Source organism: Branchiostoma lanceolatum, chromosome 9, assembly GCF_035083965.1.
Source record: "Branchiostoma lanceolatum isolate klBraLanc5 chromosome 9, klBraLanc5.hap2, whole genome shotgun sequence".
NCBI lineage: Eukaryota > Metazoa > Chordata > Leptocardii > Amphioxiformes > Branchiostomatidae > Branchiostoma > Branchiostoma lanceolatum.
In genome coordinates, this window is record NC_089730.1 from 4,106,783 (window position 1) to 4,123,340 (window position 16,558).

General features: G+C 42.4%; 1 protein-coding gene across 1 annotated transcript; it reads left to right on the forward strand.

Annotated features, from left to right (window-relative positions):
- The first annotated feature begins 6,164 nt into the window (after window positions 1-6,164).
- LOC136442025 (barH-like 2 homeobox protein) lies at window positions 6,165-14,818 on the forward strand. The gene is made up of 4 exons (XM_066438615.1): window positions 6,165-6,252; window positions 7,958-8,133; window positions 12,939-13,066; window positions 14,207-14,818. Exons 1-4 carry the CDS (start codon window positions 6,165-6,167, stop codon window positions 14,421-14,423), a joined length of 609 nt encoding a protein of 202 aa, XP_066294712.1. The 3' UTR covers window positions 14,424-14,818.
- Window positions 14,819-16,558: the final 1,740 nt, after the last annotated feature.

A 16,558-nucleotide genomic window follows, 5' to 3' on the forward strand; every position in this document is an offset into this window, starting at 1 on the left:
TTATCGTTTAAAGTTATGATAGGTATGGTACATCTGTATATCCGTGTTTCTAGTAACAGCGTGAGTTCATTACCTCCTTGAAAAATAGAGGTATTGGTGTGACTGTCTGTGTGCCTGACTGTCTGTCTGTCTGTGTTTCTGGATACTTGAAGCCAGCATAACTTAAGAACATCTGCATTGGTTGTGATGATATTTGGTATGTAGGAAGGTCTTGGGAAGACAAAAGTCAAGGTTGATTATGGGCCTCTTGGTGACATTCCTCGGTACTACAGCAGAAATTCCGGTTTTGATATCCCGTGTTCTGAACAAGCTATGACTTAGGGAGAGGAGATGCTGCCCCATCTGAAGCACAAGAGGCGAGTAGAACAGTCTCCTGGCTCCCGGGGATCAAACCCAGGCCCGCAAGCTCACAGGTCATGCGCCTTAATCGCTAGACTAAAAGGTTCGAACAAGTTAGACCTGTCAGTTAGTAGCGCTTGAACCCCACTGTTACACAGCAGTCCAAGAAACATGTAACCTTCGGGTGTTGTTACGTAGTGACAATTGAGGAGAAAGAAAAAAAAGGGCGAAGGTGTTTCTCTCGTTAGGCCAAATTGTCGTCAGCGAGGCAAGAGGTAAGGGGGGGGGGGTATCTCACTGGGCGGCGCCTGTTGGCGACGGTTGGCGAAAGATATTCGCTAACTTGCCGCGAACAGTCTCCAATCGGCTCCAATATGTCGCCAATCGGCACCACTTTGTCGCCTGAAATTGCGATCTATTTTAGGAAAATCTTTTTTTTTTTAAATCGCATTTTGAAGATTGCCGCGAATAGGCGCGAACCTGTCGTAAACTAGTCGCCAACAGGCGAGATCACTGCAAAACTCTTTTTGGTGAATTATATTCATTGTACAACGGTTTTTTAATTCAGTGGCATCACTGCGATTTCCAGAAAATTATCTTGCATCTGATTTGGAGCCGAAACTGAGAATGTGGCATTCCGGGCGCGGCCATTTTTTTTTTGTAGCGCGTATTTTGGCCGTCCATCGCACGTCAGTGTGACCGCATGGAGAAATTTGCGAACATTCTTCGCGATGGCGTAGTGGCAGGGTGTTAGTAGCCAGAACCCTTAGATACCGGATTCGAATTCGGGGTACCCTGATTTGTCCCAACGACGTTGTGCCCTTGGGAGAGGCACTTTACACGAACTTTCCCCACATTACTCAGGAGAAAATGAGTACCTAGCTTCGGTTAGGGACGTGCCCCGGATAGGACGTGAAATGGAGGTCCCGCGTTTTTAAGGAACACCACACCTTAAGCACGTTAAAGAACCCCACTACACACTTATCGAAAAGAGAAGGGGTTCTTCCCGGTGTGTGTGGCTCATATAAATCTGTCCGGATATGCAGCTTGTACTCTTCAGTACAAACCTGGTGTGTTACGCCTTGATGCGGTTTACCGGGTATGCAATACAAACAATTCGCAAAGTTGCCAACAGTGAGATATTTGGTTAAACGAGGCGGTACGGGAACAAAGAACGGCGGCTTTACTCGTCCTTTGGTTGTGTTAAGTAAAATGTTTGTCATGGCTGACAACACTGACCTGGACACACGTGGTAGCTTCACTAAATGTCAAGGTCGGAGTTCGACGGATTTAGTCTTTACACGCGTTTTTATCTCCATGAAAAATGGAGATATAGTTTTGGGTGTGTTTGTGTGTCTGTCTGTTTGTTTGTCTGTCTGTCTGTCTGTCTGTTTGTTTGTGTTTCCGCACCACTCCAGTCAGCATAACTCAAGAACCTCTTGATGGATTACGATGATATTTGGTATGTGGGCAGGTGTTATGAAGCCGAAATTCAAGGTCGATTTTGGGCCCCCTGGTATGTGACCTTGGTACTGCAGCAGAAATTCTATCTTTGTATCTCTTGACCTGGACATGCTATGGTCTTGATTTTTTTGGTGGCAGATAGCTTGTTATCAGAGCCAACACGACTTTCCTCACTCCACCCAGGTGTCAAATGGGTACCAGACTTCAGTTGGGGAGGTAAAAGGCGTTGGAAGCAGAGTGAAGGGCTATGGGACTACCTTTACCTTATCAAGCTCACTGTTCTCTGTATGTTGCACTTTAAGAATGAGTAATAATTTAAAAAAAATTCAGTGCAGTGCCATATTGTCCTTGTCTCTTCAAAAGCAAAATAGATAAGAGAAAAAGCACGCCGCTGGTTGCGGCGTCACAAAAAATTGATTTACTGTGTATCTAATCAATCATTTATCTATTTGCACAACAAAGAAGAAATTATATGACTAAGAAATAAGAAAGAAAAAAGAACACGTGCATAAGGTAGGTAGAAGCTACGCCCCCTCCTTTATATTTATTCAAAATTGATCACAGTCTACATATTCGATAACTAAAAAGAAAATAACCCAAGTTGAACTTAAGAGTGATAAAGTTAAGGATAATCAAATAATTATTGATATAAGTTAAGATAAGAACAGTACATATGCGATGTTGAAGGCTATTATGGGGACTAGGGTGGCTTTTGAGATGGCTTGAAGAAAGGAAGAAAAAAACTGAAAAGAAATTTGTGAAAAGAAAGAAGAACAGACGGAAAAAAAGAAAAGAGTAGGTGCAGAAATGTTAACGGTGGTTTTATGTTCGCGGTTTTCGTGGCGACCGTTTTACCGCGAACTTTAAACCACCGCGAACATTTTGTCCAATATTGTAGCAGTATGTGACTATAGCGCTGCCACAAACTTAAAACCACCGCGAACACTCCATTTTCGCCTTAGCGCGAAATAAAAACCACGCGAAATTAAATGCATTTACAGTATTTGAATAAATGTATAGAGGCAGAAAGTCAAGTCTTGGAAAAAAATGCCGTTAACTCTAATAACTCAGCTCTCGTACCCTAAAATGAAACGACTTGAGGAAAACCGTGGTGACGTGATGGCAGGGTGTTTGTCCCTGAATCCAGATGTGTAGGGTTCGAATCCGGGGTCCCCTGACTTGTCCGATTTGGGTTGTGAAAGGGAAAGGCATTTTACACAAGTTCATCACTTCACCAAGGTGAAAATTAGTATCTAACTTCGGTTAGGGAAGTCCCTCGGATAGGGCATTAAATGGAGGTCCCGTTGATACCCTGCATTGGTAGATCCTAAACTGTTCACCCTTTTCAACATAGTTATATCAAGTGCAAAACCGATCCTTCGGCAGATGCCTATAGTAAGTAGGGTCAAGTTAATATTCACCTTTAATGTGAAAAGGTCTTAAGGCACCCGGTAGAGTCATAAGGGTTGATGTTAAAAGAAAGAGAGGAACAGAAGAAAAGTTTTATGAAGTTTTTAAAAGGATGACTTACACAATTGTCATTTTCCACGGTGGAGACCTTAGCTACAATTAGCCCCGGTTACACATCGCCGAATGTTGTTTCCCAACCTTCTCCCAAGTTGGTAGTGGTTCGGGGGCTGTGTTAGGCTGGAGTTGAGCGCGGTTGGCTGGTGTTCGGCTGAGGACGGGAAGTTTGTGATGGGTTGGCCGGTGGTTGGAAGTAAGTCTGTAGTGGTCAGGGTGTGTTCGGGGGTCAAATTTGACTCTTAATCTAAGATTCGTCAGACTGCTTGGTTGGTTGGTTGGTTGGTTGGTTGGTTGGTCGGTCGGTCGGTCGGTCGGTCGGTCGGTCGGTCGGTCGGTCGGTCGGTTGTTTGGTTGGTTGGTTGGTTGGTTGGTCGGTCGGTCGGTCGATCGTTTGGTTGGTTGGTTGGTTGGTTGGTTGGTTGGTTGGTTGGTCGGTCGGTCGGTCGGTCGGTCGGTCGGTCGGTCGGTCGGTCGGTCGGTCGTTTGGTTGGTCGGTCGGTCGTTTGGTTGGTCGGTTGGTTGGTTGGTTGGTTGGTTGGTTGGTTGGTTGGTTGGTTGGTTGGTTGGTTGGTTGGTGGTCGAGAGAAGTTGTGTGTAACAACCATGCTCGGTTGTGTGTAACCGGGGCTTTAGCAATACCAAATACCTGCTGATTTGTGAGTTTGAGGTAGTGACGTCCTCGGCTCGTGCCATGAGGAAGCCTGGCTATTCTCATCCTCTCAGCCTTCTCTCTGTACCTGCTAAATCACTCCGCGTGTTGGACGGGTGGGCATTGTCAGCACCGACCCCTGTTCCACCGCGCCAGTTCACTGCGATATCTCATCTCCAAGCAGATGTTTGGGTATAGCAAGTTCTTCACATCTTTCTGTAGCATTTTGTGAGTTCTGTTGGCGTTTTCTTCTATTCCTGTAAACAAAGGTGGCGTCGCGGTGGCGTAGTGGCAGGGTGTTTGGTCCCAAAACCCAGAGATACCGGGTTCGAATCCGGGGTTCCTTGATTTGTCCCGTTGACGTTGTGCCCTTGGGAAAGGCACTTAACACGACTTTCCCCGCTTTACTCAGATGAAAATGAGTACCTAGCTTCGGTTAGGGGCGTCCCTCAGATAGGACGTTAAATGGAGATCCCTTGTTTGAGGAGAGCCACACCTCAAGCACGTTAAAGAACCCACCACACTTATCGAAAAGAGTAGGGGTCCTTCCCGGTGTGTGTGGATCATATAAATCTGTCCAGATAAGCAGCTTGTACTCTTCAGTGCAAATCTTGTGTGCTACGCCTTCATGCGGTTTACCGGGTATACAATACAGGTACGCAGAAAAACGCATCAAACTAGAGGGACGCCCTAAAACGTGACAATAAAAAAAAATCATACTCGCATGATGGCGCTTCAGACGTCAAACCTCTGCGCGTTAAAGAATCCAACACACTTACCGAATACATGTAGTAAGGCCTCCGGTCTCTCGATGACCAATGACAGAAAATTAAAGAAGAAAAAAAAAACAGATATCAAACTGGAAATTCTGCTTCCTTACCAATTAAAACCGGCAGGGGGCCCAAAATCTGACAATTTCTTTGATAAAACAAGGCCTGACCACATAATAAATTTCATGCCAATGTATCCATAGCTTCTTGAGTTAAGCTGTTCAACAACATACGAACAAACATACAAACAAACGCTATCAAAAACACTAGAGTTAACTATTTGTGCTACATATACTTTAGATTTGCTATGTTAGTTAAGCAATTACGTTTTTTTCATAAATATGAATTGGTAATGAATTTTTTTCTTTTTATTTGAGTTGAATGTGTGATAGTTGTGTGCCGATTTCTTGAAAATAGAGAGAGCGCTAGCGACCCCAAAAAACCCCCCTTCAAATAAAATGGTATGGCGACCCTGTGACGTCACAATTCAAGATGGCGGCCACCTCACATGCCAACGGATCCAACAAAGGTTTTGCTACGCAAACCTTTAACAAATGCTACCAAAAAGATAACCTTCTTGGCGAAGGCAATAAAGAAAGCTACAGCCATACATCTGCTTGGAGAAGGTTTCGTATACCCATGTCCCGGGCAGTACCTCGTCAGGGGACGCCGGCTGATTCGGCCCGACCCCTTCCCGCTCTCTCCCCGCCCATTCTGACTTAATTACAACCCTCCAGGGCTGATCGTAAATTTCACCCGGAGAACAGATCTAGAACCCGCTAACTAGGCCCACATGTGGGCACTAGGAAGACTCCTTGAGAGAAGAACTTCTTCCAAGATGTTCCAAGCTCAGCTCGTGTCCAACTACAAGACTGTTCAACCTTGCGAATGAGCTTCGTTTTCTACACTCTCGGAGAATTTGAAAATCTACGTCGCAGCAATCTTGGGCCTGATTCGATCTGATGCGTCAATTTGTGAGCGATAACTTGATATCAACCAATGCCCGCGGCGGTATCAGAAGGAAATACTAACTGTATCCGACCAGCAGCGTTACAACAAGCAGGACTTGAGCGACAACAACCATTCGGTCGTGTCGGCAGAGCTACCCACTTGTAGTAGAGACGATATCCATGTTCTCTGAACTCTATTCGCTCTTGGCGCGAGCGAATGTTCATCTACGTTCTTGAGTTGTGAAGACGTGAAGACTTGAAGGAGCTGTCACCTTCTTGTTCCTTGGCAATCCGTCTCGGCACTAATAAAGCCTTGGCTGACAGGTGAAGAAGTAGCTTCGGTAAGACAACCCCTGGACTCCAAGACACAGACCCAAGACGTTTCCGACCCGCAGAAGAAGGTACAGTCTCAAAGAAACTCTGCGAAGGTCTTGAAGGTTGGATGAGAAAGTTTGGAAGGACAGTATGGCAGTAGAACACAAACCGCGGAAGTCTTTTCTCATCAAGGACATCTTAGACGAAAACCCGGATAGAGACAGACCGTCTGAAGAAGGTAAGGTCAAGAGTTGAGATCATGTATCGTCTTAAAGACGTTTTGTAGGCTTTAACCTCCTCTTAAATGTTACAGTATGAAATATACGTTTACTACTGAAGTCTTGTAAAATGATTACATGATGTGATTCTTGTAAATGCGTCTCGGAGGCAAACTGAAAAAAATTGAACTTTCATACTTTCCAAGCAGATGCTCGGCTCTGGCTGGATTTTGACGTGTTTTCAAGCGTTTTATGGGGCTTTCTGGTATTTCATCCCGTTTTTTTTTACTCCGACAAAAAAGCATAAAAACGTGTCAAAAATCAGAGCCGATCCGAACCTCTGCTTGGAGGGTTAACTTTTCACCCCAACCAGTAAAAGTGTAGTTTACGGGCCTTACCAGCTTTACCTTAGCTTCAACTTTTAAACTTGATTTAAAAAGTTGTGTCCAAATACCTAGTAATAATGCTTTATCAACTATATCTTAACTGTATTTATACGCATGTGCTATGCTTTCTATCTATCACTTTGCTTATAGCTAGTAGAAAATATTACCTTTGTCATCATTCGAGCCTTTGGGCATCGAGAAAGTCACACACAAGGCGAAACTGGTCTGGATGTGGGCTTGAATAAAGTTCTAAACGGGAACTATGCGGCTATAGCGTCTTTTCTCAGGATACGGCGTGTGTGTGTACGGTTGGCTTGAGGTTGCCCACTACCTTGCCTTTTTGATAAGCGTAAGTTATATAAGATTCCACATGTTTCGATTTTTCCTCTACCAGAGCGATGTAAGGTATAGTTTTTCTGTTCAGCTTTCATACTTGAAATGCTTTAGACTGAATTTTTTTCATCTTGAAACAAGAACCAATCCAATCATTAGTGTCATAACTATGCTTTAATTATTTCTGCTTGCCCATAGAAGACACAATCTTTATCCACTTTTGTGCTTTAATTATCCTCTCGCCCGGCTTAAATTTCATTCTTAAACATAATGATTTTTGTTTCAAACCGGTCCATGTTCTTAATTAGAATGACGAATTCTGCCAAAGAGGAAAAGATCTTGAAGGCTTTCATATTTAACTGTTGATTTTTATTGTAACGTCTTATTCCTTTGTCCAATTATTCTTATCATGACACAACGAAACTGTGATGGCACACAAAAATTTCAAACTCTTAATACCTTTACAAAGTTCGTATCATTGGAAAGGTCTACTAAATCTAAATATTGATTTTTTTGGTAATCTTTTATTTCTCATCCTGTTATTCTTATCATAGCACCCAAAAAATTTAAAACTAAATACGGAAAGGCACCACATACCCACGTGACTAAAGGAAACCCAAGCAATATTAGGGCTCGAAAATCGGACTTTGAAAGTAACTTTCAGTCATTTCTATACATGATTAGTTCAAACAACTCTATCACAATTTATAGCTACGTCCATGATGCAAAATACGCTGTCGTTGTGATGTGAGTCACTGAAAATCGTCGCCAGGGTTTTTGTTGGCTTGCGAAACTAAGGGGACCATCGTTCGGCACGTTTTTGCGCGGTTTAAAATGCTCGAAGTATGAAGCTATTACGCAAATATGCTGAATAGTGTTAGTAAATGTCACCGCCATAAAGATTTCAGAATTTTTTTTTATTTCCATATTATGGGCCTTATTAACTTATTTCTTATATCGAATGCTGATTTCTGTACCCTTACATGTATTTTCTCACACCGAGCAGAGAGGAAAGTCTCCTCGGCCCTACACGTGTCCCTGCCCGTCCGCTGGGGCTCGCAGTACCCGCTGCACCTGCACAGACCGGACCGGCGGCCCACGGAGCCGTTCAGCGCGGCGCTCAAGCCCACCCTCCCGACCAGACCCCGTAAACAGCGCCGCCGGAGGACGGTCTTTACACAGGTAAATACTTACAGTTTGGAAATAGGTACATGTACAGTATGTACTATTAGAAACTTCGATAATTCGCAATTAAGTCCTAAATATCGCTACATGGCAGAAGTTGCTTCGCTACATGGTACAAGTACATGTACTTGTTTCGCTACATGGCAGAAGTCGTTTTGCTACATAGATTGTCCGGCCTACAAACAATGTCTTTACTGCAAACCACGTGTATGGATTAGTAAGTAGTCGAGTATCACAATCCGTACGCTCAGCAGATACGTAAAAATGCACACGCATTTGAGATAAGTTTATTTCTTTTTGAATCCCGTCAATTTCACTACTTTTATCGGTTAGTATATAGATACAGAGGACAATACTGGAGTTCTTGTATGTTTTCACGGGACAATGCAGAATTCCTTGCATCACACGATTTTTGGTAGCAAGATTTTCGGCGAGGTTGTTGTATTTGTCGAAAAGAGTGAGAAGTATTCCTGTGCATTTAACCTGTATGTAGCTTTTGCTATTCTTATGGAAGATCATAAACAGTATGTATCTATGCTTTAGCTATGATTTTACTATGCTACTCCAGCTGTACTGTACGTTCGAGACACATTTTCACTTAGGCATATCGTTGCACTTGTCAAAAAGAGCCAGGGGAATTTTCCGATCCAATGAAAGTGCTCTCTAACCACTTACGCTCATTGACGATATATTCTTCCGCTAATTGTGATAGAAAAGACAGACACTACATGCGGTATATACAGGTCCATTGTATATATAGCGTGCATGTCGAGTGAGCGACAACAGCCGGGATTCGAACTCCCAACCTCTTGGTCCAGCGTCCCTAACACTGGACTACGCACGTTCTGTGTACACATTTTCGTTACCGTTTGAAGTATGACGTTCCTGACATTAGGATATGCCACATATAAGGTGCCAAACTGTCGTTTTTATGACGATTTAAAGCTTTTCTGGCTTTTAAAAACGACAATTTGGGACCTTACATGTGGCATAGCCTAATGCAAGAAACGTCTTACTTCAAACGGTAACGGAAGTTACAGAATGCGTATTACCAAAAAAACAATTCCGCATTTCAAAATCTTTAGACGAATATCCTGTGTCCGGGTGCAGGGGAAATCAAGTGAGACGCTTTTTTGCACGAAATTTGATAGCTTTTAGTTTGGGGTATTTATTACAGAGCAGATAGAAAGGTTATAAGAACACGGTAACTGTTCACTGCACTAAATTGGCTCTTTAAGCACTCTTAAAGCATGCTTAAGTATTCCGTTTTGGTTTAAGTCATTTAACGTAATAATTACGCGGGCTTAAATGTTATAACTGAAAACAATTGCAAGCGGCTAGAGCACACGGCTCGCGGGAAAAAGTGCTTGCCTTTAAACCTTTCAAAGTACACCATAATTAGCAGAAAGATATCTAGACCTTCAGAAATAATACTGAAATTTTTGAAAGTGTCGTGTGTTACATTTGTCGACTGAATTGTTGTTCACTTTGGCCGAAACGACACTGCCGCATTTTCAAATCCTTCGGTATGCAGGCTGTGCGCGTTCAGAGGAACTTCGGGCGCAATTTTTATAAGAAAACGGAAACTGTTCGTGCAAGAATTTTGTCTCCCTGAAAACAAGCGGCGATCGAGTGCACACGGCTCGCGGGAAAAAGTGCTTTCGTCTAAACCTTTCAAAGTACACCAGGTAGACCTTGAGAAAAAGCCAGCAGTAAACTGAGGTTTTTGAAAGTGTGATGTGTTACATTTGTCGACTAAATTGTTGTTCACATTTGCCAAAACTACACCGCCGCATTTCCAAATCCGTTGGTATGCATGCTGTGCGCTAGCCTCTACCAGGCTCCGTCCTATCGTTGGGAAAATAGTAGAAGTCAGCCGCGGCACTTCGCTATTCAGGGTAGGTCCGCTATACAGTAAGGTTCCATTTCGATGGATGGCAGATTGGACCCTCTCTCCGTAGCTAACTCCCTTGGCATTAGTTCTATTAAGCCAATTTCTACTATTTTTCCAGCCATCCCGCGGAGCCTGGTAGAGGCTAGCTGTGAGCGTTCAGAGGAACTTTTGTGCGATACTTGTACAAAATTTGATGGTTGCTTGTTCCTATCTCGTGTTGAATATACCACACACGCTTTACCAGATTGGCAATGTTAAGACAAAATGAATGTCACGTTAGGATATAAGGCTCAGGTTTAGGGTTCTTACAGAGCGGGCGCAAAGTTTATAAGAAAACGGAAACTGTTCGTGTAAGAATTTTGTATCCCTAAAAACAAGCGGCGATCGAGTGCACACGACTCGCGGGAAAAAGTGCTTGCGTTTAAACCTTTCAAAGTACACCAGGGAGACCTTGAGAAATAACCCGTAGTACACCAAGGTTTTTGAAAGTGTGATGTGTTACATTTGTCGACTAAACTGTTGTTCACATTTGCCAAAACGACACCGCCGCATTTTCAAACCCATTGGTATGCATGCTGTGCGCGTTCAGAGGAACTTTTGTGCGATACTTGTACAAAATTTGATGGTTGCTTGTTCCTATCTCGTGTTGAATATACCACACACGCTTTACCAGATTGGCAATGTTAAGACAAAATGAATGTCACGTTAGGATAAAAGGCTTAGGTTTGGGGTTCTTACAGAGCGGGCGCAATGTTTATAAGAACACGGAAACTGTTCGTGCAAGAATTTTGTCTCCCTGAAAACAAGCGGTGATCGAGTGCACACGGCTCGCGGGAAAAAGTGCTTGCGTTTAAACCTTTCAAAGTACACCAGGGAGACCTTGAGAAATAACCCGCGGTAAACTGAGGTTTTTGAAAGTGTGATGTGTTACATTTGTCGACTAAATTGTTGTTCACATTTGCCAAAACGACACCGCCGCATTTTCAAACCCGTTGGTATGCATGCTGTGCGCGTTCAGAGGAACTTTTGTGCGATACTTGTACAAAATCTGATGGTTGCTTGTTCCTATCTCGTGTTGAATATACCACACACGCTTTACCAGATTGGCAATGTTAAGACAAAATGAATGTCACGTTAGGATATAAGGCTTAGGTTTGGGGTTCTTACAGAGCGGGCGCAATTTTTACTAGTATAAGAAAACAGAAACTGTTCGTGCAAGAATTTTGTCTCCCTGAAAACAAGCGGTGATCGAGTGCACACGGCTCGCGGAAAAATGTGCTTGCGTTTAAACCTTTCAAAGTACACCAGGGAGACCTTCAGAAATAACCCGTCGTACACCGAGGTTTTTGAAAGTGTGATGTGTTACATTTGTTGACTAAACTGTTGTTCACATTTGCCAAAACGACACCGCCGCTTTTTCAAACCCGTTGGTATGCATGCTGTGCGCGTTCAGAGGAACTTTTGTGCGATACTTGTACACAATTCGATGGTTGCTTGTTCCTATCTAGAGTTAAATAAAACACACACGCCTTATCAAATTGGCAATGTAAAGACAAAATGAATGTTACGTTAGGATATAAGACTTAGGTTTGGGGTTTTCACAGAGCGGGCGCAATGTTAACAAGAACACGGTAACTGTTCGTGCAAGAATTTTGTCTCACTGAAAACAATAGGCGAGTGCACACGGCTCGCGGGAAAAAGTGCTTGCGTTTAAACTTCTCAAAGTACACCAGCAAGAAATTTAGAAACAACCCATAGTATACTGACACAGAGGTTTTTGAAAGTTGTGTGTGTTAGATTTGTCCACTAAATTGTTGTGCACATTGGCCAAAACGACACGAACGCATTTTCAAATCCGTTGGCATTTATGCTGTGCGTGTTTGGTGAAACTTTTGTACGATACTTTTACACAATTTGATGGTTGCTTGTTCCTATCTCGAATTAAATTAACCACACACGCTTTACCAGATTGGCAATGTTAAGACAAAATAAATGTAACGTTAGGATATAAGACTTAGGCTTAGGGTTTTTACAGAGCGGGCGCAATGTTATTAAGAACACGGGAACTGTTCGTTCAATGATTTTGTCTCGTTCTATAATGCTTACGTTTAAACCTTTCAAAGTACACCAGAAAGACCTTGAGAAATATCCCGTAGTACACTGAGGTTTTTGAAAGTGTGATGTGTTACATTAGTCGACTCATTGTTGTTCACTTTTGCTAAAACGACACCACCGCATTTTCAAATCTGTTGGCATGTTTGCTGTGAGCATACCATGGAACATTATATTTAATGCATACTTAAGTGCCATTAAAGATTAAGTAAAGATAGGTACATTTTTAAGATGACTTTACGCTGTTCGTAAAGATGATGTACGCATGTAGGGGGGCATTAGATTTAATGAACCCTTAAGCGACATTTAAGATTATGTAAAGATACATACATTTTTAAGTTGACTTTACGCTGTTCTTAAAGATAGTGTAAAGATGGACCCATAGTTGTGGCATTTAATACGTCTTAAATGTGGCGTAAATGTTACTTAATCGTCGTCCAATGTTTAAGCTTTATTTACGAATCTCATTAAGCATGCTTAAATACCCGATTTGGTGCAGTGGTACATTTAAATGAGAACGAGCGGGTACAGTGAACCCGTATATTACGGTATGTAGCGTAGCCTCCTTCGCAGACTTCCTATAACGGCAGCGTAAATATTGGGAGGGGGGGCAAAGTTATGTAATGCCGGCAAGGGAGTTGTGTAGCCAAAGGAGTTGTGTAGCCAAGGGACGACCGCCGTTTATATACCCCCCCCCCCCCCTCCCAATATCTACGCCGCCGTTATAGGAAGTCTGCGAAGGAGGCTGATGTAGTGTCCGTCTTTTAGATGTCTTATTTTTATTTCCCATTTCCAGTCCCAACTCCGGTCCCTGGAGAGGAAGTTCCGCTGTCAGAAGTATCTGAGCGTGTCCGAGCGGGCCGAGGTCGCCAGGGCCCTCGGTCTGACCGAGACCCAGATCAAGACGTGGTACCAGAACCGCAGGTAAGAAAACTGCGTCCTCCTAACATTTCTTATGGTCTTATTCATGAGTTTTTTCGCCCCATAGGCTTACATTTGATAATACGTGTTTTACATGGGCGCGTTCGTAATAAAGCTATAGAAAATGCACCAACGTTATTCATTTATATTGAGAACATTATATTTACCCAAGATCATGTGACAAATTTGCCAACAGTTTCACTACAAACAATGTCTTTTCATAGCAATTACAAACTGCACTTAGCTACACCCAAAAAAAGGCATTTTTCTAGCTGAAAGCGCAGGACCGCATCACCTGTACACCTGCAATGCCGGGCTGTGCACGTCCGACCTCGCTCGCGGAGGTCGAACTTTACCTGCTAATTTCTTCAGTAACAAACAAGCTTTCATCAGTTTGACGCTTGAGATCAGATAGGCTGGCTAAAAGGGATGACCCTTGATTTTATAGCTTACATATGATGCAAGATGTAAATATATGATTCAAAAGGCAACAAAACACACTAAACGTAAAAAAGTCGTTCTTTGTGAAATTATTGATAAGGTGGTGTAACTGAAAAAAGTGTATTTCCGCTCAGGTTGGTGTGTTGTATGAGCTTTTTTTTTGTTTTTTTCAAACTTTATTCAGATAAACGAAAGATGCATAACAGAAACATGAAACAAGAAAATACAAGTGTACATACACTGACAAATAGATAGTAAATTGTATGAGTTGTTAGTGTAGTTCTTAATTCGGTGTTCATGGCCTTTCTTTCCTTGTGGGTTCCTATATAAGAGTGGGTACCGTAGAGCATTTTACAGTTTGTGTTTATACTATGTAATATCTACTTTTGCGGGTTTTCTTAAATGTCTTAAACATGCAGTGCAGCATACATACACTGTGTTTTCGGGATATTTCCCAGTAGATTTTTGTTCTACTTTATTTATTAATAACTTTTGTGTAATTAAAGCTTATATTGTACAATACCACTGGTGTCTAGATTTTTCACTAGATTACCAGGAATGCTCAAAGATAAAAACTGCACAAAAATGATTTTGTTCTGAATGTGCTTTTTTAACGTTACTTCTTCTCAAAATTTTGTAGACCTGCTGGATGTGTTCGTCGGAAAATTTTGACACCTTTTTTGTCTTTCCAAATCTCTACAGAACTAAATGGAAGCGGGAAACTAGTGTCAGCAAGCGGTGGGAGGAACTGTACCGGCACGCGTGCTCAGAAAGCGACTGTCCCGGAGTACGTCAGCCTCTGCAGTCTTGCGTCACACCTACGTCATCTCCGGTCCACATCCGGTCGTACGACGTGCCGACAGGACTGCTGGGAAATCTGTCCTCTTACGTCAGAGACTTCCCCAGAGCGAGTCAGTAAATTCTGAAGAAGTCGGCTTTTAATAAGGTCCTTCACGATTCCAAGTGCGCATGCGCAAGGTCAAAGGTAAAGGCCTCATTACTTGTAAACAGTTCTCGTCTCGACCATTGCCCCGATTTGCATAACAATGTCCATACATAGTTTGTTTATGTCTCGGGGGCCTTCACCTTTGACATATTACCCACAATACATGTCGCCGCGCATGCGTTCTCGAAATCATGAATGACCTTGTCCTTTTCATGTCTTGTAAGGAGGTGAATGGATATTTCTTTTCATTTCTTTTCTTTCTTTTATTCTTTCGTTTTTAAGAAAAGATGTGTTGTTGTAAGATGAAATTCTGTCTTTTGTGTTTATCAGTTTGTATCTCTTTGATAAGAAATGCCGGTTTGATATCTCGTACTGAGACTAGAACAGCACTGGACAAACAAGGAACTCTTTGCTGGTCTCCCAAAAGTGTCAGACAAGATACGGGCCAGACGTTTAAGGTTTGCCGGACACTGCCTTAGAAACAACATGAAAATAGTATCGGACTTAGTGTTATGGACCCCAGCACATGGGAAAAGAAGACAAGGAAGACCACCCTTAACATACAAAGATGTCCTTAAAAGAGACACTGGCATACAAACTGATGGCATGGGGAAGGCTATGCAGGACAGGAGCTTCTGGGCGGCTACAGTGGTTCGGGTGACGGATGAGGGAGACTGGCACCCGACATAAGTCAAGTCAAGAGACTAGATACACATGACTGTATTGTACATAAATGTCGACCTCAAGATTTCGGCCCACTTTCACTAGTGTTTCAAAAGCACTTTTTACATATATCAATTCGTATACAAACGTCCGTGTGTGCATACATAAGAATGTGTAACGAATAGAGGGACAATTTGTTATGCCATATAACAATATTCAACTTTATTTATACCATCTAAAGGTAGTAAAATCTCTCAGAATGTGATGTTTGACCCGTTTGACATTGTATGTAATGTAAAACTTTCGGAAGAAGAAATAAAACCAAGGTCAAAAGGATTCTTTTTTTGATTTTGTCCATCACGAAGAAATAAAGGTACATTTTAATACACCATTGTTAACACTCCTTGGCGGTACTGATACAAGAGTCTATGACAGTCAACTAAACGAAGGAAGCAACCTACAAGCAAAAAAGTAGCATTTGCAAACAAATACATAATTTTTACCTTTACATATGGTCAAGCCTAACAAACTACTGTTCTGTTTATTCTTACTCAAACACATTCAATATATATGATGACCAGCCCCTCCAGCTTTGTCCTGCCACTTGCTACATAATGTAATCAAACACCACAGGGTGTCTGCTACTTTACCAGTAACCATGGTGACAGCCGTCTGGTGCAGGTCATTGACCTTATTTGTTTGGAGAAAAGGCATAAGAAAAGCAGGAAGAAGAAACGTATCAAAACAATATGTTTCCTTCCGTTAAGATCAAAAATAGAAATGAAATGTGTAGCCATATTTCTAGACATTCCTTGCATAATGCATGATAAATCATATCTATCATATCTTGATAACACGACCATCAGAAATGGCAGACTTCACCCCCATTAGACCGTAAACACGCACAGAAAATGCAGAAAATACCAAAGAGACATATACTCGCAAATAAACAGTGAGAAAGAAAGTGAGTGAGTGAATGAGTGAGTGAGTGAGTGTGAGTGAGTGAGTGAGTGAGTGAGTGAGTGAGCGAGTGAGTGAGTGAGTGTGAGTGAGTGTGAGTGAGTGAGTGAGTGAGTGAGTGCGGGATGAGTGAGTGCGGGATGAGTGAGTGAGTGAGTGAGTGAGTGAGTGAGTGAGTGAGTGAGTGAGTGCGGGATGAGTGAGTGAGTGAGTGAGTGAGTGAGTGAGTGAGTGAGTGAGTGAGTGAGTGAGTGAGTGACTGAGTGAGTGAGTGACTGAGTGACTGAGTGAGTGAAGAAGAAAAAACCCTGCTACTCCTCTTGCATGGGCTGGAATAAAATACCATTTTGTATATTAGAAAGCTGTCTTGCTTAGACTCTTTTATTAAAAATATAATTCCGCTCTTTTTTTAAGATAGTTACAACTCTTCTTAATCTTCTGCAACAATTATTATCATTAAACAATTATCCCCTTCTTAAACAATT

Bases quoted from the DNA above. Each gene is read 5' to 3' on its own strand.
- LOC136442025 (XM_066438615.1), top strand. From the start codon at position 6,165: ATGGCAGTAGAACACAAACCGCGGAAGTCTTTTCTCATCAAGGACATC. The intron at 6,253-7,957 runs GTAAGGTCAAGA...CACACCGAGCAG, and splicing joins AGACAGACCGTCTGAAGAAG to AGAGGAAAGTCTCCTCGGCC. The intron at 8,134-12,938 runs GTAAATACTTAC...TCCCATTTCCAG, and splicing joins GGAGGACGGTCTTTACACAG to TCCCAACTCCGGTCCCTGGA.